The 24,780-nt window shown below is 41.6% G+C and overlaps 1 protein-coding gene and 1 pseudogene across 1 annotated transcript; one reads left to right on the forward strand and one right to left on the reverse strand.

Annotated features, from left to right (window-relative positions):
- Positions 1-1,318: 1,318 nt before the first annotated feature.
- DHX8 (DEAH-box helicase 8) lies at positions 1,319-24,768 on the reverse strand. Its single transcript, XM_011377218.2, has 23 exons — positions 24,454-24,768; positions 23,035-23,120; positions 22,658-22,730; positions 22,056-22,141; positions 20,991-21,100; positions 20,246-20,605; positions 19,688-19,832; positions 19,391-19,594; positions 18,603-18,690; positions 17,097-17,194; positions 16,010-16,157; positions 14,838-15,019; positions 13,479-13,673; positions 12,999-13,184; positions 12,664-12,874; positions 12,125-12,306; positions 9,610-9,750; positions 6,846-7,001; positions 4,350-4,487; positions 3,770-3,898; positions 3,394-3,590; positions 2,759-2,938; positions 1,319-2,018 (listed from the first exon to the last, which is right to left on the reverse strand). The coding sequence occupies exons 1-23, from the start codon at positions 24,599-24,601 to the stop codon at positions 1,799-1,801; spliced, it is 3,663 nt and encodes a 1,220-aa protein (XP_011375520.1). The 5' UTR covers positions 24,602-24,768; the 3' UTR covers positions 1,319-1,798.
- Positions 11,599-11,717, forward strand: LOC111730322 (annotated as a pseudogene).
- Positions 24,769-24,780: the final 12 nt, after the last annotated feature.

Genomic DNA, 24,780 nt, shown 5'->3' on the forward strand with positions numbered 1-24,780 from the left:
CTGCCCTGCTGTCTCTCACCTTGGCCTGTTTAAACATCCCCTTCTCAACCTCAGCTTAAATCTCAGAACTCCATCCTCACAGATTATAACCGGCTGTCAGTGCTGGTCACTCAGCTGGGACAGGGGGGCTGCAAAGCCCAGAGGTGATTGTTGAACAGTGAGACCTCAGCTGAAATTAAGACTGGGGAGCTGGGTGCTTAGTTCCTGCTGCCTTTTCAGTTTCCAATATCCCCTTCTCTGTCTCTCCCCTTTAAGGCCTTAAAGGTTGGCACGCAAATGATTCCTGCCCTTAATTACAGGCCTGGGCTTCCTGAGGAGCATACTCCAACAGAACTGAATACGCACACTCAGCTCAAAAGGGGCAGGGCCCTTGGTCAGCAGACTCCCGGGCCTGTATTTCTCTCCTCTGGGTCCCCTGAACTGTGTCTTGAGGGTAGTGTGTCTGCCACCCAGTTAACATCCTCTATTCCTTCATATGCTAGAATGTTGTGTAGTCTCTTCTAGTATCTGGCACACAATTCTATGGTAGTTCTAATATTTACATCGTTTCAGAACTTACTAGAATGGGGATGTGGGAGGCAGTTCAGGCTAGAACATACAATGTGCCCGATCCCCCAGAGGCTTCTCTACAAGCTCCAGCTCCAGAACAGCTTTCCAGAAGGTCCACAACCTGGCCTGGCAAGATCTGTCTGATATTCTCCCATCGAGAGTATCCTCAGAAACTTAGGAGGTAGCCATTCCCTAACAGAATGCTAAGAGAAAACGACTCAGGCCGAGGGGCGGCCGGAGCACAGATGCTGGGCAGCACGAACTGGCTCTGAGAGGTGTTATGTTGATTTTCTGTTTGGGGAGGGAGAAGTGAGGAGGCTTTGACCACAAAAACCCTTTGTTACAGCCCATCAAGGACCTCAGGGGACAAAAAAGCAAAGCAAAATAAAATAAAATCCATGTCCTTACTTGCATGTTTCAAAAGGAAATCGGACACGTTGCACATGGTGAGTGTGGTGGGCGGGAGAGGGAGCCAGGGAGAACCTTCTGCATTCAATATGTGGCATCTGCAACCACTCAGGCCCCCAGCCCAGAGAGCCTGTGCAATGGATGTGGTTAATCCCAGGGCTATCCACAGCAGACGGGGCTAGGCCGGTGCTGAGAGATAAGCCTGGAGGTCTGGGCTGTGCGTCACTCCTCAGGGAAGCCTCCACCATGTGCACTGAAGCCACAGATACCAAATCTCCCTACCCTGAACCCAAGCCAATATCCCCTGAGCCCAGGCCAATATCCTTACCTTTCAGTTAAAAGAAACTTTCACAAAAAACCATTTTTGTTTCCTTAAGAAAATAAATATTTCCAGGAGATTAAGCAAAAGTACAGGGAATGGACAGGAGCAGGAAGGGGGAGCCAACACTTTCGGGGAGCGTCGTGGCTCCCTCCTCCAGAGTACTAGCCAGGGAGGGCATCAGGCCCCCACCGCATACGTCTGTCTGATACTTCCAACTGCCTCTTCTCATCCCAGGGCTGTACGTGTTGCCCCTTTCTTGAAGATGATGCAGTGTGCCCTCAGCTGGCTGTGAGCCCATGCTGGCCCCTGGTGGGGGCTGGAGGCTCTGGTCAAATCAGGCATAAATCCCTGTTTCTATATTACCAGCAGGGAAGAAATGCGAGTCAAGTTTAGACAATGTCCAGTTAAAACACTCAGTCACTGAACAGCTGTATCCTCAGGACCAGCTTTTCACCAGTAAGAGTGAAGTCAAGCCCGGGGCCACTGGTGCAGGAGAAGCAAACAGGTAAGTCTTGCCTTTTAGCGCCGCCGGAAGGCCCGGGATATTCTCCAGGCGTTGGGCTCCTCGTAGCGGTTGTACAAGGGCTCAAGACGCTGCTGCTTCTTCTGTTTGCTGAGCTTGGTTGGGTCAGAGACCTTGAAGAAGGCCGGAGCAAATTCCACAAGCCACCGGGGGTCGATGGTGGTGACCTCACGCATATACTCCTTCGTGGTCAGCACCAGCTCGTGGTATACCACCCTGAAGAGGGACAGAGATAGGCTCAAGCTTCTGACAGAGGCCCTACTCCACAGTCACTCTGGTCCCTGGCGGGCCATGGCTGAACTTGCATGTTACCCTCTTACCTGCCATCTTTATGACGACCATGCTCAGACGCTGAGGAGCCTGCATCCCTCTAACCACAAGAAAGCTGTAAGGATAACGTGCTCTAGACCTGGCTCTAGCTCTAACTAGTCAAGTGACACAGAAACAATCACGTGACTTCTTTGGCCCTGTTTCCTGCTCTGTGAAATGGGAGGGTGATTTTTTTTAGGCTGTCGCCACAGAACTCTAGGGCTCTGAAGAGGAGCCTCAGGGGTTGCCACAACGGAATAAGGAAGGCCAAGAAGGCAAGGCGCTACATCTCTAACCCTTCTACCATGGTGGCATGGTGGTTTTAAATCAGTTTTATATTAGGGTGGGTAAGATTAGAATTTTTTTAAAATGTTACATGAAAATTTTTTTTAACCACCTCATTAGATAATTCTTAAGATCCTTCCCAGCTTTCATCCCTATGGCTTTATTTCTCTCCAAAGGGGCTGATATTGTGCCTAATTCAGGCTTCTGCTGCCCTAGAAATATAAGCGATGTTAAAATAGGAAGTATGGGGGTGGAAGGGTGTTTGTGTGTGGTGGGGGTAAAGACACAAGTACAAAGAGCCAGTAGATTTATAGGTTCTCTCTACCCAGAACAGCCCCCAGCCCCAGGGCCTGCCCACCTACCATTCCGGCTGTCTGTTGAACAGAGCACTGGAAGGATGGATGTAGACCACCTGCTGGTCAATCAGTGTCCGGTAACCCTCCTGCGGGTCTTTCTTGGCAGCGTTTCGAAAGAATCCACTGCAGATGGCCTTTTGCACTCGGACGGTGGACTTACCACAGGAGACCACATCCAGCTTGTGTCTATCAGGAAAATAAATGAAGAGAGGACAAAGATGTGAGGCAATTCTGCTTTCAGAGGTTCTGTCTTCCAGAATGATGGTGCCCAACACCCCCATCTTGGGTCCCCAGAGTAGGCACTGAGACTCTTCTCCCAGCCCTAAGTGAGTACAGAGGCAGCTCTGCACAGTGGGCGAGATGGACACAGTAAGAGCCAGAGACTTAATTCAACTCGATTAATAATGATCCAGATGCTTGTAAACAAAGAGCATTTTTCAACAATAAATCATCTTCCTCTTAGAAACTTTCTAAAGTGACTCTCAGCTGTACCCTTGCCTGGGGAGGAATATAACAAAGATGGAAAAGCTGGAGGAAAAAGGTTATGTGAGTCTATAGCTTCACAGATACACACAGAGATGAACAGAAATGGCATTCAAGGAGGTTCAACTCAAACATGGGGAAAAGTCACCAGATGTTACCTGTCCATTATGCCTAACATCTGCTTGCGAATGTCCTGGGCCCGGCGCAGAGAACGAGCCTGGATAAAGTTCTCATAGCACCAGGGGTTGGAGAATTTGTTGTTCTTCCAGGAGTTGTACACGGCCAGCAAAGTGAGGTGGTCCCCTTCGGTCTGGTGGAATTTAGCCTTCTTCTGATCAGCGAGGGCTTGTTTATCCTGTCAACCAGTGAGACAAAGGATCATTTCCCACCCCACAGCTACTAACTGAATACCCAGCAGTTCCACGAAGCCCTATGTGGCCCCGTCAAGTGTCAACATTAAGTACTGCAGTGGCAACAGCCGATTTCACCCAACTTTGGCACACTCCTCTCTGAGCATAGGTCTGAACTCCTTACCTTGGGCCTGTAGAAGACATTCTGTACAGAGAGCATGGACACAATGGTCAGCATTTCCTCACTGCAGCCCAGATGCACAGACATGATCAGCATTTTGCATAGCATTGGCTCCAAGGGGAATTCCGCCATCTAGAGGGAGAAGAAGAAACTGCAATTGCTTCCCTGTTGGACTCAGAGTGGTAACAGACCACAGGAGGTTTACCCAAGCATGATGATGTGAGATTCCTATCTCCATCAGAAGAACATTGCTGTTTCTTTTATTTCCCAAATAAACCCCAATAAAATGTATGTGATCAAGAACAACTACTGTTGGGGTAGGTGGGAATTTTGCAGACATCTTTTGAAATTAAGGCTAGTGTAATAATATATCCTAACGTAAAACTGACTGTGGATAAAATTCTTTTTTCTGTAAAGAAAAAACAGTTTAAGGCAGTGGAAAATCCAAGTTAAAAACAGGCATCTAGACGTCTACTCAAAGCTTATCCAGGGCCTCAGAGCTTCATTTTGCACAAAACGAAGAGTATGGAAGACTAGCCAGGGAATTGTCCCAAAAGCACCAGAAGTTTAGTCTGTCCCCTACCCTGCGGCCCAGGCGAGTAAGCAGGCCCTCATCATCCAGGGCCCCCAACGTGTATAGCTGTTCCATGGCTGTGATCAAGGTTTCCATTGGTGGGGCATCCATGAAGTCAAAGGACAGCAGGTCATTGATGCCCATGGCCTAGAACAAAAAGGAAGAAAGTGTGATAGGAGGGTCGGCCTCGCCAGTGTTAAATTAACATGGAGGACGACTACTTGTCACTATCTTTCCTGTTTCTTCAATTGCAATTAGGAAGCCACCATGAAGACTAGCAGGAATCTCCACAGCTGGGCCACACAAAATTCAGACTAGTAGAGAGCATATACTTCCTAAGGAAACTTTAAAAAACACTGCCTCAAAATAATAGCACATACAACTCAACGATAAATAGATGACAATTAAAAAATGGGCAAAAGACTTGAATAGATATTTCTCCAAAGAAGATATAAAAATGACCAAGAAGTATATGGAAAGATGTTCAACACTAACTAGTAATTAGGGAAATACAAATCAAAGCCACAATGAGACACCACTTCATACCCACAAGGATGGTTATAAAACATAATAATAATAAACAAACAGGAAATAACAAATGCTGGCAAGGATCTGGAGAAATAGGAACCCTTATACATTGCTAGTGGGAATGTAAAATGATACAGCTACTGTGGAAAACAATTTGGTGATTCCTGAATAAGTTGAACATAGAATCACCATATTATCCAGCAATTCCATTTCTAGATATATACCCAAAAGAACTGAAACCAGGGTCTCAAACAGACGCTTGTACACTAATGTTCACAGCAGCATTATTCACAGTAGTCAAAAGGTAGAAACCACTCAAACGTCCATCAACATGAATGGATAAACAAAACATGGTACATACAAACAATGGAATATTATTCACCCTTAAAAAGGAATGAAATTCTAACATGTGCTACATGATGAACCTTGAAAACATTATGCTAAGTAAAATAAGCCAAATGCAAAAGGACAAATATTGTTTGACTCTATTTATACAAGGTACCTAGAATATGTATATTCACAGAGACAGAGAGAATAGTGATTACCAGGGGCTGAGGGAGGGGATACAGAGTTTCTGTTAGAGATGATGAAAAAGTTCCAGAAATAGATAGTGGTGATGGCTGTGCAACACTGTGAATGTATCTAATCCCACAGATAAGAAAAATTTTAAAAGGTAACAATGGTAATGTGTTATGTATCTTACATACATAGACAATATACCAGCTTGTCCTGTTTCTTGCATACATAATTTCTACTGTGCATCTGGGAAGTGCCTCGTACTGTGTTTAGTTGTAGGAATATGAAGATGATTAAGATATGGCCCCTGCTCTCAGAGTACACAGTGGTGAGACAGATGGACACAAAACTAAACACAGTGCAATCTGCATGCCTGGCACACAATAGGCAGTCAATACATTTGTTAGCTAATTTGATGATAAAAGAAACAAATGAATGATGCGCTATCCAAGTGTGTACAAAGGGTGGTGTGGTAGAACCTAAGCTTTCTGTGTCTTTCTTATAAAGTGATCATGACTATAAACACAGCAGGTGTTCAATAAATGTTTATTGTATGAATAATAACTACAAGGAATTATGTTAGCAATCAGTAAGCACTGTGCCAAGTGCCTTTACCTGCATTATCTCATTTATCTTCACAACAGATACTATTCAACACCCCCCTTTTGAGGTGAGAATATAGAGCAAAGGGCCAAGCAGGTAATTTACCAAGGATATAACTGGAGTAGAAGTTTGAGCCACAGATGCATCTGTTCTCACTCCAGAGACTGGAGCAAGTTTTTTCTGAAGCTGTTTTAGCCTCCCTTGCGGAGAATGAATAATAAATTACAACAGAGCACTCTGCACCAGTAAAGTGCCAGGGCTCCAGGGTAGCATCAGTGTGGGGGGTGAGAGGGGGCGGGGGGTTGTGCCATCATCTGGAAAATTACTCATGTGGCTCTCCCTGCCAAAGGAGAATGAAGGTCCTCATGGGACTGAAGAGAGGAAGCGCAATGATTCAGAACGAAAAACAAGCCCCCAGAGGGCCAGTCTGAAACCTCTACTGACAGCTCCCTTGCAAAGTTTTTGGACTGGCAGTTTTGCATCTATTCTAAAGGAACAGAACTGGATATAAAAACGAAAGGGATAAAGGAAGTATGTTTGTCCACAGTTTGGCACCGATTAGATTTTTCTAACATCCTTTTTGGATGTTAGAAAATGCTCCTAACTAAAATCTTTTATAATCAAACATTCTGCTGGTTATTATGGTAAGAAAAAAACATGTATTCACAGCAAACATGCCAACTTAGCCCTGGACCCACAGTGGAAAGGCTGTTAACAAAGCCATTTGCATTTCACTCAAAGGGACTGGTTCCATGAGGTTACTAAAGTATTTAACAAGGTTCATAAAACTGAGATTCATTTACTAAGGCCATAGGATTAGACTATTCCACCAACCCATTCTAACAAAACAATTTCTACCTTGAGCGAGAGCACGGTGCTTGCTAAGTTGGTTCTCTGGATTTCCGGCACGTTGGTGGTCAGCATTTCATCTCGGTAGGCACGTTCTGTGTACAGCCTGTAACACTTCCCTGGGCCTGTTCTCCCAGCTCTGCCAGCTCGTTGCTTTGCCTGAGCCTAGAGGGGTGGGCATATAAAAGTAACATATCTGTTAACAGCCCTATTCAGGAAAGCTGTTAAAAGAGGGGCAATTGGCAAAATCTGAAAAGGAGTTTATTTTACTTCCTTTAGGACCACTTCCAAGACTACCAATGTTATTATCATCCCCTCTCCAGTACTCAACATTTCAGGAAAGCTTGTTCAAGTGAGGCAAATACGGGTAGGTGAATGGAAGAAATATTGTAAATATCACAAAAACAGACCTTCAAAATAGTGTGGGACAACACAGAAGACAAAGCATAAAACAAGATGACAAAATACTGTCTCTAGTTATGACCAAAAATGTAAGTGAACAAAATAAATGTAATGTTAATATACCAACAATGACTGCAGCCATTTTAAAAATCAGGTTTGAGATGCTCAATGCCAAAAGGAAATGTTCACTCACACAGGTGAAGAAGCAAGTTAGAATATAATATCGATTTTATTAAAAAAAAAAAATCTTTATGCATGTATAATATAAACTACCAGAAGGAAAAAAAATAGAGAAAAATACCCTAAAATGTTAACTATGGCTAACTCTGACAGTAGGCTTGCTGATGGGTTCTATTTTCTTTAACAAATATCCAATATTGAACACTTATAACCTTAATAACCAGGAAAATTAAATACTTAAACAAAAAGTATATAAAACATACTTACTAGACTACTAGAATTGCAACCAAAAAAGAAACAAATATGAAAAATATGGGCAAGAAAAACATCAAAATGATGACAGTAGTGGTAGTAGGATTATGGGTGATTTAAATTTTTTTCTATTTCCAAAAAATAATGTAATAATACTCCTGTACTTAGGGGAGAGGGGCACTAATTTTTTAAATTAAAAAAAAAAAAAAAAGGACGTGGTTCCATAGTGTAGCAGTTAGCACGTCTGCTTTACACGCAGAAGGTCCTGGGTTCGCGCCCCAGTGGAGCCACAGTCCATGGTCTACGGCCATACCACCCTGAACAAGCCCAATGTCTGATCTCAGAAGCTAAGCAGGGTCAGGCCTGGTTAGTACTTGGATGGGAGACCACCTAGGAAGACCACCTAGATGCTGTAGGCATAAATAAAAATAATAATAATAAAATGCATCTAGTTTAGCCATAGGCTGCTAGGAAAAAGTGAAGAGCAATCTGAAGAGGGCCATTTTTTGATAAAACCATCTGTGTTACAAATAGTATCAGGATTTAAAATTCCTCTGCTAGTTTCAAACCAAAGGAACATAGTATGAAAGGTCATTAACTACACAAAGGCAGGCAACGATCATACATTGTAGGACTCCACAGCATTCTACAGATACCTCTCTCTAAATCAGAAAGGGCAAGTCTAATTTCTCAATCACTGTGAGCTGTATGCACCACCTTGAGAAGTGGTACAGAGTATACACACTGGAGCCAGGCCGCCCAGGTTCAAATGCTGGCTCCACCAGCCGTGTGACCTTAGGCAAGTCATTTAACCCCTCTGTCTCAGTCTCATCTGTGAAATGAGGGTAATGATAATATCTACCACAAAGGATCGATGCAAAAATGTGATGAGTTCAGGTAAGTGAAAGTACCTAGGACAGTGCCTGGCAGCACTTGGTGAGTGCCCTGTAAGCGTTAGCTATTATTAATTAAGTTTCAAAATGAAAATAGCCTGATGGTTTTTATAGATTATGAAACTAATCCATACCTCTTATAAAATATTAAGACAATATATAAAAGTATAAAGAAAAAAATGCACTTCACTCAACAGCACAGTAACCAGCAGCACCACTGAGAAACAACCTCAACTAACATTTCAACTACATGCTTTCGAGTCTCAGGCGGGTTCACATACACTGTGCACAAGTGCACACCATCTATTTTTAAACAAAAATTGGATATTATTCCTGCTATTTTGTAGCTCACTTTTTTCAAGTAATATAGTGCAGTCATATGCTTATTATCATTAAATATAGATACACACGACCATGTTAATGCACATAACATTCTGTGGCATACATATACCATATTTTATTAAACTGCTTCCCTTTTGGAGCTCATTTAAAATTTTTCCAGGTTTCCTCTAATATAGACAGTGCTTTAGTGAACATCCTTTGCCATCACCTTTAGATATGTATTTAATCATTTCTAACTTTCAGATCTACTGGAACTATTAGGTTAAAGAGATGATCCTTTAAATTTTGGATACATTGTGTCCAACTGCTCTCAAAAAGGATGATCACGTTATTCATTTTTAAATAAAATTTAGGCAGAAAATTATTCCATAAATAGCAAAGAAAACACATTATCATCTCATGAATTATTACTATCTCAGATATCTGTGGCTAAGTATAGTACTTAAAAAATATGTTCTTACCATCTATATCAGATAATCTATGGTGCTAGGATTCAAACTTTTTAAGTTCAAATTTTATGGGGTTTGTAATGTTGAAACACTATTCTAAAGATTAAAAACACAAAATCTTCTTATCTCGCCCAGTATCTTAAAAGTTCATCTTTGAAAACAATAAAGTTCAAAATACAAAACCATAAAACACTTTGTTGAAGAAAGGCCCTAACTAGGATTTTCAGAAAAGCTACTGATAGAAGCCACCATTACCTGAGAAATAGGAGTCACCACCAGCTGGTCAATCCCTGTCTTGGAATTGTAAACTTTCTGCTTCACAAATCCAGGGTCCACCACATAATAGATGCCGTCGATGGTCAGTGATGTCTCTGCAATGTTGGTGGCAATCACGACCTGCAGATGAGAGGGACAGAGCTGGATTGAGCGGCTCAGGTTCAGCCCCAAGGTGTGAAAAAGGACTTCTGAACTCAGATATCTTCCCAAAGAAGTGTGCCGTTATCTCCCTCTCTAGACAGAAAGCACTTAATCTCAGTTCAGCCTCAAGTGGGTGGAAGGAGAGGCGCTTTCGTCTTAAGGGTGAGCTTGGGAAAGGGGTGGTACCTGACAGGAGAGGTAGAAGAGGAAAAAGCAAAGGCCAATCAAATCCTATTTCATTTAGTGCAAATGGCTACATATCCATTTTCTAGATCCAATGTTGATTACTACAATTTTAATTTTCTGGCACCCTGGGAAAGCAGAGACTTCCTGGTATCACGTGTGCGAGTGCAAAATGAGATTTTTCTTCCTCCATAGGGACATCTGGACTACAAAATGGGCTGTTTGTGTATATAGAACAAGGGGGAGTTTTTGTTTTTTTTTTCTAATCATAAAATGAACCACGAGGCAGCAGAGGAATTTTACGGTTTGTGTGTATGCAGGAGGATACGTGATCTAGGAGATTATTGGTCTCAGCTTGGCACTGCCACTGTTCTTCCACCCACAGGTTCAGCTAATAAAATACAATTGCTTGGGAAAATAACTGCAAGGAGGCACCAGAACATCTCGCATCATGCCAGCACCTGACCGGCCCTGAGAGGCTTCTACCTGCCCCAGAGCTGCAGAAGCCCTCTCAGGAAGAAGCCCAATCACTAGGAACACAACAGAGAAGGAATCACCTTCCTTCCCCATGACCTGCTCCTCCTCCGTGTTTCCCTCCTCGGCACCGTCTTCCACCCAGCTGCCCAAGCCAGAAACCTGGGAGTCATTCCTGACTTCTCCCCTGCCCTTCTCCCCTACACTACCGGGCACCCACTATGTCTTGTCCATTCTAACTCTTTAATGTTATTCAAATCTACCTGTCTTCCATTCCTAGGGAAATGAAAACATATGTCTACATAACAACTTGAAAGCAAATGTTCAAGGCAGCATTATTCCTAACAGCTAAAATGTGGAAACAACCCAAATGTCCACCAACTGATGAACAGATAAACAAAACACGGTACATCCACATTTTAGACACAGAATAATAATCTACGATAGAATATTATTCAGCAATAAAAAAAATGAAGTACTTATACATGCTACAACATGGATGAACCTTGAAAACATGCTAAGTGAAAAAAGCTAGTTACCAAGAACCACATATTATATGATCCCATTTACATGAAATATCCAGAATAGGCAAATCCATAGAAAGTAGATTAGTGGTTCCCAGGGATGAGCAGAGGGGTGAATGGGGGGTGATTGCTAAAGGGCCCGGGATTTCTTTGGAGATGGTGAAATTGTTCTAAAATTAATTGTAGTAATTAATGGTTAATGATTAATTATTAATAATAGTAATTCATGGTTGCACAATCTGTGAATAGACTAAAATCCACTGAATTGTACACTTTAAAGAAATGAATTGTATGGTATGTAAATTATATGTCAATAAATCTGTTATTAAAAAGAAATCCATCCATCACCTTTCCTACTGTCTCAGACACACAGTCAGTTCCAGCTACTGGAACAACGCAGCTCTCTAAAATGGCCACACTGGCTCGCCCCTAGGCTACCACAGGCTATTGTGTCTACTCGAATGGGTGTCCTCCTGCCCTTCTCACTTAGATGAACACTCCGTGTTCTTCAGCTTAGATCCTTACTTTCTCTAAGAACACTGGTTGGGTGCTCCCCCTTGGGTATCCAGAGCATCAGCAGCACTTTCACACTATATGCTAAAGGCCTATCTACTGGTACATGCCCCACAGTAAAGAAAGGCCTGTCATCTACAGCCATGCCACCCTGAACAAGCCCGATCCCATCTGATCTCGGAAGCTAAGCAGGGTCGGGCCTGGTTAGTACTTGGATGGGAGACCACCTAGAAAGACAAGGTGCTATAGATGTAAAATATTTTAAAAATTAAAATAAAGAAATAAATAAATAAATAAATAAATAAGGGATTGTAAGTTGACAAGGTCCTTGCAATCTGTGAGGTCAACCAAGAGTTGCCTCGCCTAAAAAAAGAAAAGAAAAAAAGAAAGAAAAAAAAGAAAGGCCTGTCCTTAGACTTTAGCCCTGGTCTACTCCAAAGCCTGAAGGATGCTCAAAAAATATTTGTCAAATGAAGGAAAGAAAAGGAAGAAGAGCAGGAATCATATACAAAACCTTTATTCCTTAACAAACTGGCTGGACTAGTCTCTAAAACATAATAAACAAGACTTGCACACATCTAAGCAATTCCCTTTTGGGCCAGCTGCACACACCATACGGTTTCAGAGGACAAGGGAGCTTCGTTTCTGCCTAGGGTTACCTTTCTGCTGCCGGGTGGAGCTGGGTCAAAGATTCGGGTCTGCATCTCACTGGGCAGAGCAGAGTATACAGGGAGGATGATCAGCTCTGGAACATCAGGTCCCAGAGATTTCATTCTTTCATACAGGATCTCACAAGCAGTATCAATCTCTTCCTGACCAGTCAGGAAGACCAGGATGTCACCTAAGAAGAGAACAAGAGCACTAATTTACTTTCTCTGTATGTTCTATCCAAAGGCAATAGTGACATTAACAGAACTCCAAATGACAGGAAATACACTCAAATTCTGACTTCTAATAAATCAAAAGGTTTTCATCTGTCCATGTTTATTGTTTATTTTTATTTATTTACTTAAAATTTGTGTCTGTGTTTAAACAGGTGCATTTAAACACTGCACGCCATTATTTATATCTTCACCACCACCATTTCAAACATGGAAGCCTGACACTTACTTAAAATTCATTTTTTAAAAAGATAAGTGAAAAAGATACCCACATTAGGACTTATGGTCTAAGAGGAAAAAATGCTCTTTCCCCCTACCTGGTGGTTCTGTTAAATGGATTTGCATGACAGTGATCAAGCTGGCATCCAGATAATCTGTCTCAGGTTCCTTTGTATACAGTATTTCCACCGGATATGTTCGACCGGGAATGGTGAAGATGGGAGCTTCATAGAAGTACTGAGAAAACTTCACTGCATCCAATGTGGCTGAGGTGACAATCAGCTTCATGTCCTGCCGTTTCTGAACTGTCTAAAGGGAAATGCGATGTGGCTTACTAAAAAGGACTACCCAAAAGGAAAGAGAGGTACTCAAATCCAATTCCCAGAATTCCATTCCCAACAGCTAGAAAGGACACCAGAGAAAACCCAGTTACCTTTTTCAACAGTCCAAAGAGCACGTCAGTGTGAATTGTCCTCTCGTGTGCTTCATCCAGCATGATGATCGCATACTGAGTGAGGTCGGGGTCGATCAGGCACTCTCGGAGCAACATCCCATCTGTCATGTACTTGATAACTGTTTCGGGGCTGGTGCAGTCTTCAAATCGAATGGTGTAGCCCACCTAAAGCAGAACAGAAGCTGAAAATCTTGGACACAAACCTCTCTGTAGTGCAATCACCAGGCAAGATTTCAGCCCAGTCAGACTGTTACTCTTAATACATAAGAATCTTAGTAGATAAGAATTTGACCAAGATGTACACTGATTTCCTCACTGTAAAATCAACCTTGGACTTGATCCTGAACAGATCAACGATGACAATAAAACCCTCTCTCCCTCAGGAGAAACCTGAAAAAGGTAGCTCTGGGCCTTTACTTTTCTTCAGGCATTTCCAGAACAGCTTCACTACTCACTTACCTCTTGACCTAAGCAACAGCCAAACTCCTCTGACACCCTTTTGGCCACTGACATGGCTGCCACTCTTCTGGGCTGGGTACATCCAATCTTGCCCCTGGAAGTGTAGCCCGCCTCCGCCAGGTACTGGGTGATCTGCGTTGTTTTCCCAGATCCTGTCTCCCCGATAACAATCAGGATCTGATTGTCATGGACAGCCTGAAAGCAACAGAATACAAATACTGTCATTGAAATTTGCCACACATTACTCTGGAGTAAAATAACTGTTTACGTTCTAACACTAAAGGAAAAAAGGAACAAAATAATATAAGATTATAACCAGAGTTTAAATTTTTTAATCATGAAGAAAAAAATACTAATGATTTTTAATATGGGTAATGCTCTTATTTTAATTGCATCTATAACTAAATTTAAAAACTTTAAATTTTATGGGTATTCTTTTTTTTTAACCGAGTCAAATTTATTTTTAATTTACTGGTTTTCTTAAATTCATAAAAACATAAAAAAGATGCCAAAAGAATAAACTATCACCTAGATATCCCTGATGTACATATATAATTTTTTAACGTATTACATGTACATAGTTAAAGAATTCAACTGTCATAAAAAGGTATACAGTGTTCCTACTGTCGCTCCCAAATCTCCAGTGCCTTACCCCAACAGTCATCTTATTACTACACTGTTTATAAGAGCAAAGGATTGCCATCAGCCTATATGTCTACTAACACTGGATTAGTTAAATAAACCAGAGAATATCTACATAATGAAGCACTAAAAAAAAAAAAAAAAAAAAGACACAACCCCTGAGCTATACAATTAAGGGGAAAAAGCAAGATGCAGAACAGTGTATATCACATGGTGCCATCGAGAAACACACCACACAACAAGATATATAATGTGTGTGTACATATACATATTTGTACTTGCTTGTGTACATATAAGTTATTATAGAAAGAATTAACTGGAAACCAGGTAAATCGGTTGCCTCGGGAAATCTGATGGTCTTAAAAATCAGATCTCCAGAAAATGGAAATAAGTACTTGAGGCAAAGCCTTGCCTGTATGAGATCAACGGCCGAGCATCCTCATTTTTCTTATTGACCAGAGCTGTTGATCTGTACAACACAATATTCCGCCCACCTGAAACTGCTCCGGGATCCTCCCATTCAAAAAGATTTATTTCCTTATATGAAATACAAAATTGTGTAGACTAGTAAATATTTAAAAAAAAAAATACTTCAAATGCTGTTTTTTCCTATTCCTTCCGAAAAAGCTACTTCAAATGTGCACATACCTATCCAGCTAATTTCAATTAAAACATGTCATCCTCCGACTCCCAATACTTCATAAAGGGGCTTCTCACCTGGACCAGCTGCTCCTTCAGTTTGTAGATGGGCAGGCTCTCTCTCTGCTCAATGATTGACATCTGGGTCTTCTTTCCATAAGAAGCTTTGTTGCCCCCAAAGGCATGCTTCTTCCACTCAGGAATGTCATTGGGCATCATCCCAATACCCCTCATATTGGCAGCAATCTGCCTGCCTTCCGCTGTAAAGGAAACAAGAGACTTAGTATTGTCCTCAAGCTACCCCTCTGCTCCCTCCCCCATTTTCGACAAATCACATCCTCCAGTACATCCCTTCTGTTTTGTGTTAAAGCCACCATCCTCTCCCCTCTGCACTATTACAAAAGCCTCCTAATTCATCTCATGTGGCTACTCCTGCCCCATCCAAGCCACTGTAGGGAGACCTCAAATTACTTCGGAAATGCAACTCTGATCATGCAAGTCCCCTCCTTAGAACTTTGCAACATTTCTCAGTGAACTTTAGAACTGAGCCTTCATGCCTATACCATCTACAAAGTCCTGACCTGACACTCATCTCTCACCACTCCACCCATCATTGTCTGTATTGGAGCCACACAAGTCTTCTTTCCTACCTTACGACCCCAGCACAGGCTATTCCTCAGCCTAGAATAAACTCCCCAACCCCTGCCCCATCCCCTTTGACAGGCTAAGTCCTATTTATCCTTCGGTTCTCAATCTTCCCAGGGAAATGACCCACCATAGCCAACTACAATACTTCTTCATGATTTAGTTAGTTACTTGGTAATTATTTGATTAACATCAGTAAGCCTCATAAAGGCAGAATCATGTCTAATTCACAACTATATCTTTAGCTGCCTAACATAAATTAATAAATACTTGTTATGACTGCATCCAGCGGTTAGTTAATATTTACTGTACAAAGAATTATATGAAAAGGGAAGTTTCAAAGCTGTATTACTTATAGAATAAAAATTATTAAGTTATTCAGAAGAAAAAATCTAATCATCTGATCTGGGTTACTAAAACATTTTTGGTTTTAAATACTTGTTTTAAAAATAAAATGAAAAGCATGGTTTAACTGAAGGGAAAAAACAAATCACTAAAGCCAAAGGCCAAATTTTCAGTATGTGCTGGCAGTGCCCCCTCCCTGTGTACTTAAAGACTCAAAGATTTTTTTTGAAAAGTCCAAATCCCCCGTCCCAGGGTCCTACCATCAGGCAGAGGATCAACCCAGTGTTTGTTGAGTCCCATGGGTATAGAATCCATCTCGGCTTCCCGCTGGGCCTGCTTGAGTTCCCGTCTCTCTTTGGCCAAGGCACTCTGCATCATCGCTGCTTGGGAGAGGGAGCCGTCTGGGTTCTAGTGTAACATGAAAAAGCAACATCAGAATGGGATCTCAGCATGCATTAAATGTCCAAGAAATAAAATACAGATGTTAAGGCACTTGAATCTAAAGAATGAGACCCACCTAGAAGAAAGTTCTTATCAACATACCAGACTACATGAAAAAAATGGATAAACTATAGCAAATTCAGAGAAAATAAATGAGGACAGTGATAAATCACTGAAAGAATTTGGGATGTTGGCTTAAAGATGAGAACCCCAAGAAAAATAGGACACATAAGAAAAGGACAAAATTTCCTTTGTATTGTTCCAAGAACTAAAATGAAGACCAGAATGGACACCTTGGTAAGACAGATTTCAGCTCCACCTAAAGAAGAACCAGTGATCAGATCTAATTGAAGAAGGAATGCGTCTCCTTAAGGGCTGGCAAATTCCCTGTCGCCAACAATGTCGAGCAGATGTGAGAAGACCACATGGGTGGATTACAAGCTCTGAATGGGTGGCTGGACTGAGAGACCTTTAAGATAACACTTTACCAAACTTGAAATTTTATCATGACTGTTAAATGAATTCTTCTCCTCATAGCTCTGCCCTCCACAACAAGCAACACTGTAGTTTTCTGTTAGGGGCCAGCAGCAATTGAACCCTTCAAAATTGCCTTTGAATCTTCAAAGGACTGATTCAAGCCCTAATGCCTGGGCAAAAGCAGGGATAGTAGATCAAGCACACGTATTTATCTCTGCTTCCTCCCAAAACATAGTAAAATGAGACCAGAAAATTAAAATGCAAAAGGAACAAAGCCAAGTCAATCTCCCTTTAAAACAAAAACAGTCAATACTACCTCCTGCGGCCTGAGTTCTGCTTACACAGATCTAATAACCTGCTCTGAAAAACTGAACTATTACGTTAAGAACTCACTTGACACGTCCAGGTTAGAGTCCCAGCATTTCTCACCTTAACAATTTTAATAGGGCTCATGTCCATGCTTTGCTTGGTGTGCCCTCTCAGGAATGGAGGCTCTTCCTCAACCAGTTCAATCTCAAGGTCCTCATCTAAAAGTCCCCCAAAAAGAAGAATTAGCCAAAAACAAAAGAGAGAAATGACCAATCATTTCAGCAAAATAATTAATTCCCATGGGCACCAGCAGTCTTTATCAAAGTTGACTCCCAAGGTCAAAAGGACAGCGATGCAAGTGAAACCAGAACCCAGGTGACGGTTCCCCCTGCTCTCCAGCCATTTCTAGTGCATTTCTGCTCCAGCCCAAGAACTGATCAGAGCTATTTTCAAAAGAAATTAAGCCTGTGGAAGAATGCTCTTCTGATATTCTAGATGGTACTAAGACATTTGCCATCCAACGTCATTATAGAGCAACTCTTAATCCATAAATTGGCAAAAAAAAAAAAATTATGTTAGACAATGGGATAACCAAATGTTGGTAAGAACGTGGAGCAACAGGAACTCACATTTACAGTAGAAATGTAAATTGGTACAAAAACTTTAGCAAACAATTTGGACTGCCTGGTAAAGCTGAACATGCACATTTCCTACTACCCAGTAATTCTTCTCTTACATATTTAGGAAAAAGAAGTCTTGCACATGTGCATTAAGAGACAAATATAGGAGTTTTATAATAGTATTCATAAAGGTAAACAAAAAAATAGACACAGCCCATATGCCCATCAAAAGTAAAAAATGGATAAATTGCAGTAAATTTATATACAGCAACACTCTGCAGCAGTGAAAACAAATGAAATAAATCTACAAAGATAAATATCAAAAGAATGATGAATCAAAAAAATTAAGTTCAAAAACAAACTGAATAGTATAATGCTTAGGGATACATATATAGATGGTAAAACACTAAAGAAAAGTGAGGAAATGATTAACACGAAATTTAGAATGGTGGTTACCCAGAAGAGGAAGGAGAAAGATCTAATCAGAGAGGGGGGTGTAGGGTCTTCAAAGCTGCTAGTAAAGCTCTACTTAAGCCGGGTGGCAGGTGCGTAGATGTTTATTTAGCATATTCATTTATTACTGCTATATAAATTACATATGTTCCATTATAGTATTTATTTCAAAATTTTTAAAAATTGTTAATGGACTGAGTTGTAAGTTGTTTCCGGGGCAACTTGGAGGTAATCTAGGGAGATCCAGGGTTTTCAAAACAATTATTAAGAATGTAAGATTAAATTTACTCCACAAAATACAATTATAACTTTTTCTACTCTAAAAGCTTATTATAAAGCAACAAGTATAACAATGTATAAATGTTTGCCAAAACAATGAATTTTTTTGCTTCTATCATGGAAGGACCCTTGTTCTTATGTGGTGAGACCCAAGAACAGATGATTCATAACCACTGGATTAAACTACAAATAAACAGCCCAGTCCGATGGCTCGGCTTGCCAAATGTCCTCCCGATCCCTTATCCTGCTTGATCCCACTCCACTGGCTAGTTACCTTCTTCGTCATCCACTTTAGGGAGAATGCCAGTCTCTTCATCAAAGTCTGGAAACTCTTCTTTGGAAAGGACGTTGGCAGCAATCATCTAGCCAAAGGACAGAAGGTGGCACTTTTAACTTGCTAGAATCAAAACTCTCCTTTCATGGAAGAGAGTTAAAACAAAGGTTTCATGTAGGAAACCAAGGTTTTCTCCTCCTCCAGCCCAGAATTGCAGAGTCTCAAACATCATATCCCATCTCTGGGAGGCAAGACAACATGATGCCCAAAAGCATGACTCAAGGCTCTCTTCCCCAGGAAGAGCTATCTGCTCCTTCCCTTGATTCCACAGCACTCTGCACTTGCTTTATTATGTAATATGTAAACCTTCACAACTATCTGTTTTGATCTGTCTCCTCCACTGGACTTGGGAGTTCCTCAAGGGCAGGAACCACGATACTCTGCCTTTGTAGCCCTAGCATCTACACAGTGCCCAGTACACTACGATTCTGATGTTTATTGATGAATGATGGAAACAAGAACAAATATTTACATAGCATTACCAAATGCAGCCACTAATCCAAGAGCTTCACATCTATGAATTCATTTAGTTCCCACAAGGCCACCACCAGCCTTGGTTTACAGAGGAGTGCACTGAGGCACAAACAGGTAGAGTAACATGGCCCAGGATCATACAACTAGTAAATAGCCAGAAGTCACCCCAGGCCACCATGCTCTAGGGCCCACCCTCTTAACCACTATGTTACAAGCTGAATGACTATGTGCCCATAAAAGCAAATGTCCCCAACCTGTTTGATCTCCCACTTCTCTGGGTCAGAGATGCGGGTAAGGCGCTTGCGCTCCAGTGAGTCATCTTCTACTTCAGGGGCGCTGACGAGGGACAGGTGAGTGGGTCTGTCTGGATTCCTCATCGAGGTCTCCTCGTTGGTCTCCCCAACAAGATTTCGTCGTCGATTTGGGTTTAGATCTTCTCCGGTCTCTTGATCTACATCCTAAGGCACAAACACAATGAAGCTAGCTCACTTGCTGTCCTCTTATGTTTCCTTGGCCATCAGATGTGGAAATAGGCTGGATATCTCACCTACCTTCATGCTCAGACTGGTCTTGGTCCCAGTGAAGGACAGCACTTTGACCTTGACCCTCTGGCCTTTGCTCACCACATCAGCCACATTGGCCACACGGCCTTCCCTCCGGAGCTCAGAGATGTGCACCAGGCCTTCCCACCGCTTCCTGAGGAAAAGTCGGGTACATCAGGAACAAGCCTAAAATACCTTTTCCCCAACAGATTTCTACTCTTGTTGGAACTAAACAAACAAAAACGGTCTTAAACTCAAGAAGAAAGTACCAAGAAGGTTGTCAAACAATACAGTATTACCGCCCTCCCAAAGACAAGACATGGGGGAGGAGGAGTAGACATGAGGGTTCTCATCTGTCTCAACTAGCAAAAGGGAAGAGCTCTTAAAGGCAGAGGAAGGAATAAATGGCTCTATGGCATTTCAAACAAAGAGTTAAATTCTAACAACCTGATATGGCTGATTTAATTAAAGTGTCATTAATCATAACAACTTTTTAGAACGTGAAAATCCCAGTGATAAAAGAAACCCTGCCCATCGCTGGTGGGAAAGAAGAGCACCAGCCATTACCTTAGTCCCTCCAGCTGCACAAAGCAACCAAACTGCATGATGCTGGTAACTTTGCCATTGTAAATGTCCCCAATGGCGGGCTCTTCCGGGGGAGGGCGGTCCACATGCTTATCCCGCCATCTGTCCAGATTCCTCTCTCCATACTTGTCTCGGTCCTTCCGGTCTTTTGGGGGACTCTGACTTCTACTCCTAGACCGATATCTAGACTTCCCTTTATTCCTCTCCCGGGTCCTGGAGCGGGACCGGTGTCTCCGTTTGTGGTCTCTATCGCGGTCTCGCTCTCGGTCACGGTCACGGTCACGGTCACGGTCTCGCTCTCGATCCCGGCTCCGGCTCCGCTTCTTCTTCTTTGACTTGTCCCTAACAAATTAATAAGCACCTGTTTGAAAAAGAAACCACCCCAATTCCATCTTCGCATCCCCAAGCATCCAGCACAGTGCCATGCACATGGTAGGTGCCTTCTAAGCATTAAACTGAATTAGTTTCAATAACTATAACATCGCAGCAAGCCAATAAAAGAGGAGGCCATAAACATGTTCAGCCTCTTTGAGCCCAGGTTTCTATCCTCTGAACATCTTAGCATTCATTGCAGACTCTTGACAGGGAGCAATAAAAACAGATGTAACAATATGGGACATGGCCAGTCCAGATTCTATAAACCCGCCCAAAATTTTGCTTGGCTGGTCCACAAAATTCAACCCTCATAGCATCCTAACTTCCAAAGGGTATAACAGCAAGGACAAACCGGTGCTCAGCATCTCTTTGTTTCTCCTGGCCTGCTGCACTGGGCATTAAGGCCTCCAGTTCTTTTAGGACATCCACAGCAACTTTCACATCATCCTCGTCCAGCATGGTCTACAAGAGCAGAGGCCAGAAAAGTTAGGAGGAGGAGGGAAAAGAAATCACTCAAGAATCTGTACTTCAGGTACTACTAATCCGACAGCCCCTACACCACTGACCACTTAGGTGAAGGAAGAAAAAGAGTATGGATTTCCAACACAATTTGAGATTGAGGCAGAGGAATAAGCAAAGGCTCTTGGAAGTCATTTTTGTATTAGGCAAATCCCCTTTATCCTTAATGCAAAGCTATGGAAGAAAATTAGATATCATCCCTTCTGTGAAATCATGCAACTAACGATTATAAATAGAAAACAGATGCTAAAATTTTTAAAAAGCAACTACCCCTCTGCACTCCCTTCTCCTCTTTCATCTGCTTTATTTTTTTCCATAGTTCTTTAGTTATCAGCTATGTTATACATTTACTTATTTGTCTATTGCCTGTCTCCTTCCCACTAGAGGAGTTTATATGTTTATTTCCTACCCCATCCCAATAATAGGATGTAACACCCAAGAGGACAGAAACTGGTCTGTTTTGTACACTGCTGTATCCCTGGTACTTAGAACAGTGCTTGGCACATAGTAGGTATTCAATAAATACTTGCTAAGATGAAATTTAAAAATCAAAACATTTCAAAAATTAGACATTCTAACACCTTAATGGAACAAAAAATATCTAATTTCATATATCAGGCATCTGTTCCAGAACCTGAAGTTATTTCATACCTATTTCATATCCCCAGCCACTGCTTTCCACAATTTCCAGTCTCATTTCCCTCAGATCTCATTTTTTAAACCTTTTAACACTATTTTATACATAGTATGTGCTCAGAAGGTGATCAGACACTTTCACTTTGAAAAATATGTTACGATAAAGGTAAACTTAAAATTAATAACGAATGAGACAGAGAAAAGAGGCAGGGGTCGGGGGAACATGCAGTTATAGAAGACATTCTCGCGATAGTATCAGTACCCGAACAGAAGGGTTGTCTGGTTGGCAAAGGACTGGGAAGAGTTCCTTCAGTTTTTCTTTTTCAGTTTTGGGTTTAACAATCGGATCTTGTTTCATTAAAGAGCACGAAGGAATTAAAAAAAAAAAAAAGATTCATTTAATAATCTTAACAGTTAACAATTAAAAAAAGATACGTTTAATATTCTTAACAGTTAACAATTAAAAAGATACGTTTGATATTCTTAACACTTAACAATCGAAAAAAAAGATACGTTTAATATTCTTAACTTCAACATTAGATTTGCATCAAACTAGAAACATAACACTGCAGTTTTCTACGTTACTCCCATACGTTAATATACACGTAATTTAATTTTCTGAAAAAAAACTGATTATAAAACCCTCAACAAACTATCTGGGCATGGGGCGGGGGGTGCATCAGTATTCATTTGGTTGGTTTTATCTTATAATTCTTATAATCTTAATTTTCTTTTAAGTCATTTGAATTTTTTTACTAGAACATTTATTTATTCATCAGCTGCTACAAGGGAAACAAATACAATTACAGACTGCTCACAATCTAACCATTCTGGAGGCTAAGCTCAGCCAGAAGCTCTGCTCACCTTTGCTAGTAGAAGGCTTTGCTGGAGGCCGCATGGTTTGTATGAGACGCAGCAAGTTACTTACAAGCGAATCCTTTGAAAAGAAATAGAACAAAAATTGTCGGCTCCTGGATCAGTGCTTAAAAACACTAAGAAAAGGGATGACCCCTAGAGACGGGTGGATAGGCCCACCTGCCCCATTTTCCTAGAAAGGTATCACAGGAAATCCAGTTACAATACCACTGTTTAGTGGCATCAAAACATTACAATTAATCATTTATTTGAGTGGTATGTACGAATTATCTCCTTTCTCTATTTAAAACCCTACATTAAATTCTACCAAAATTTAAATTCAATACTGATATTAAAATAAAAAAGTGGTCTCCAGATACACATACCGTGAATTCTGCACCATTTTTGACCAGAGAAGACTTAAAAGTATCAAAGGTGGTATTTTTCTCAGCTAGACTGATCACAAATTCAGCTGCAAATGAGAAAAGGGATTAAAACAAGAAGACTTAAGCAAAAAATCAATTTCATATATGCTAAAAACAAAACTATTTAGACTACCCAACAGTCATAAAAACCAAAGTCCACCATCTAGTAAGGATAAAGAGAATTTAGACTACCAAGATTATCCATGTACGTTCTAGTTAATTTTTATAAATGAAAAAAAGATATTACTACAAAACTGGCCACCAGGCCCTTGAGCGTATTTAAGAGAAGACCCCCTTGTCTCATATCATTGTACTTGCTTCTCATGAAACTACTAGCTGTGCAGACTGCCATATAAACTCTAGAGGTAATGATGTCCAAAAGCATGAGCCCATGCACACAGATACACACACACAAATGACACACACATAGGATACTTTCTAGTTTCTGGAAAGGCAAACACAATCCTTATATGAGGATCAGGCAGCTGCTAGATGGTACAATCTCCCAGTTGATGAAAGACTCAGTTGCCTCCTCCTCCAATTTTTCCTCTGCAAAACTGCCTGGTTCTTGAAATTTCTAATATTAGAGCTATTTTATTAACAGATTTTGAGAAGTGCATTTTATGACAGGCCGACATAAAACATCTCAAACTGTGAGTCCCACAAGAAAATTTGAATGATTTCATTTGGATTTTAATCCTAACAAATAACATGGATGATCTGAATAACTAACTTATAAACTAATACTACCATACCATTTCCATGATGGAATTTGTTTTTACCTTTTTGATGACAATAAGTGAAAGCCAAATGCCATCAGGCTACATGGACATAGCTTATGCATAACAAGTTACTAATAATGCCAGTGGTTAAGACTTTATGACCAGCTACTACATGACAAGCACTATGTTAAGTGGGTTATCCCGTGACCCTCACAGCAACCCTCATAAGTAGGTACCGTCTGGGCCCAGGGCAGGCCGCCCCAAAATATCCCACATGGCATGCTGATTCAAGTTACTTCACAAGCAGCCGGCGCAAGAATAACGTCTGCCATTATTATCATCACGATCATCATCATGTGATTGATGCTGTTGCTGCTGACGCTGTTTAATTTACCTGGGGCTGGGGCGGGGGGAGGGGGGAGTGTGAGGAGGGGAAACAAGCAGTGATGGCTGCTCTGGGTTTCACTGACAGCTCTGGGAAATGGTTTCTAACAGCTCTGCCTGGAGGATTCTCATGCGGAGGCCACGGCTGCAAGTTCCCTAGACTCAAGTCTCTGTGACAGAGACTCGACACGGTCACTCGGCTCTTCAAACTCATTTCTCCTTCCGCTTCCCTCGACCCCCAACCCAGAGACCGCAGAAACTTCCTGAAGCTCACCCAGATCCTTGTCGTTGATTCCCAGGTGATTGTCCAGCTCAGTGCAAACCTTCGACACTAAAGACAGATACTCGAGTTTGGCGAGTTCTTCTGCGGGGCCTAGCTCCGTCCCGTTTACGGCTCCCGCCATAGCCACAGCCACCGCCATGGCTACGGCTGCCCCCCACCCGCCTCCTCACTGCAGGCCTTCGGCGCTACTCCGGCCTGGCTCCGATTTCTACTTCCGGGTCGGCGCCCATCCCTTTTGTTTACGGTAAATTGAAAACTCCGGGAACTAATCAGGACGTAAACGGATAAACCATAGAGATCGAACAGGAAGTGTTTATA

The sequence above is a fragment of the Pteropus vampyrus genome, unplaced genomic scaffold, assembly GCF_000151845.1.
Source record: "Pteropus vampyrus isolate Shadow unplaced genomic scaffold, Pvam_2.0 Scaffold306, whole genome shotgun sequence".
In the NCBI taxonomy this organism is placed as follows: domain Eukaryota; kingdom Metazoa; phylum Chordata; class Mammalia; order Chiroptera; family Pteropodidae; genus Pteropus; species Pteropus vampyrus.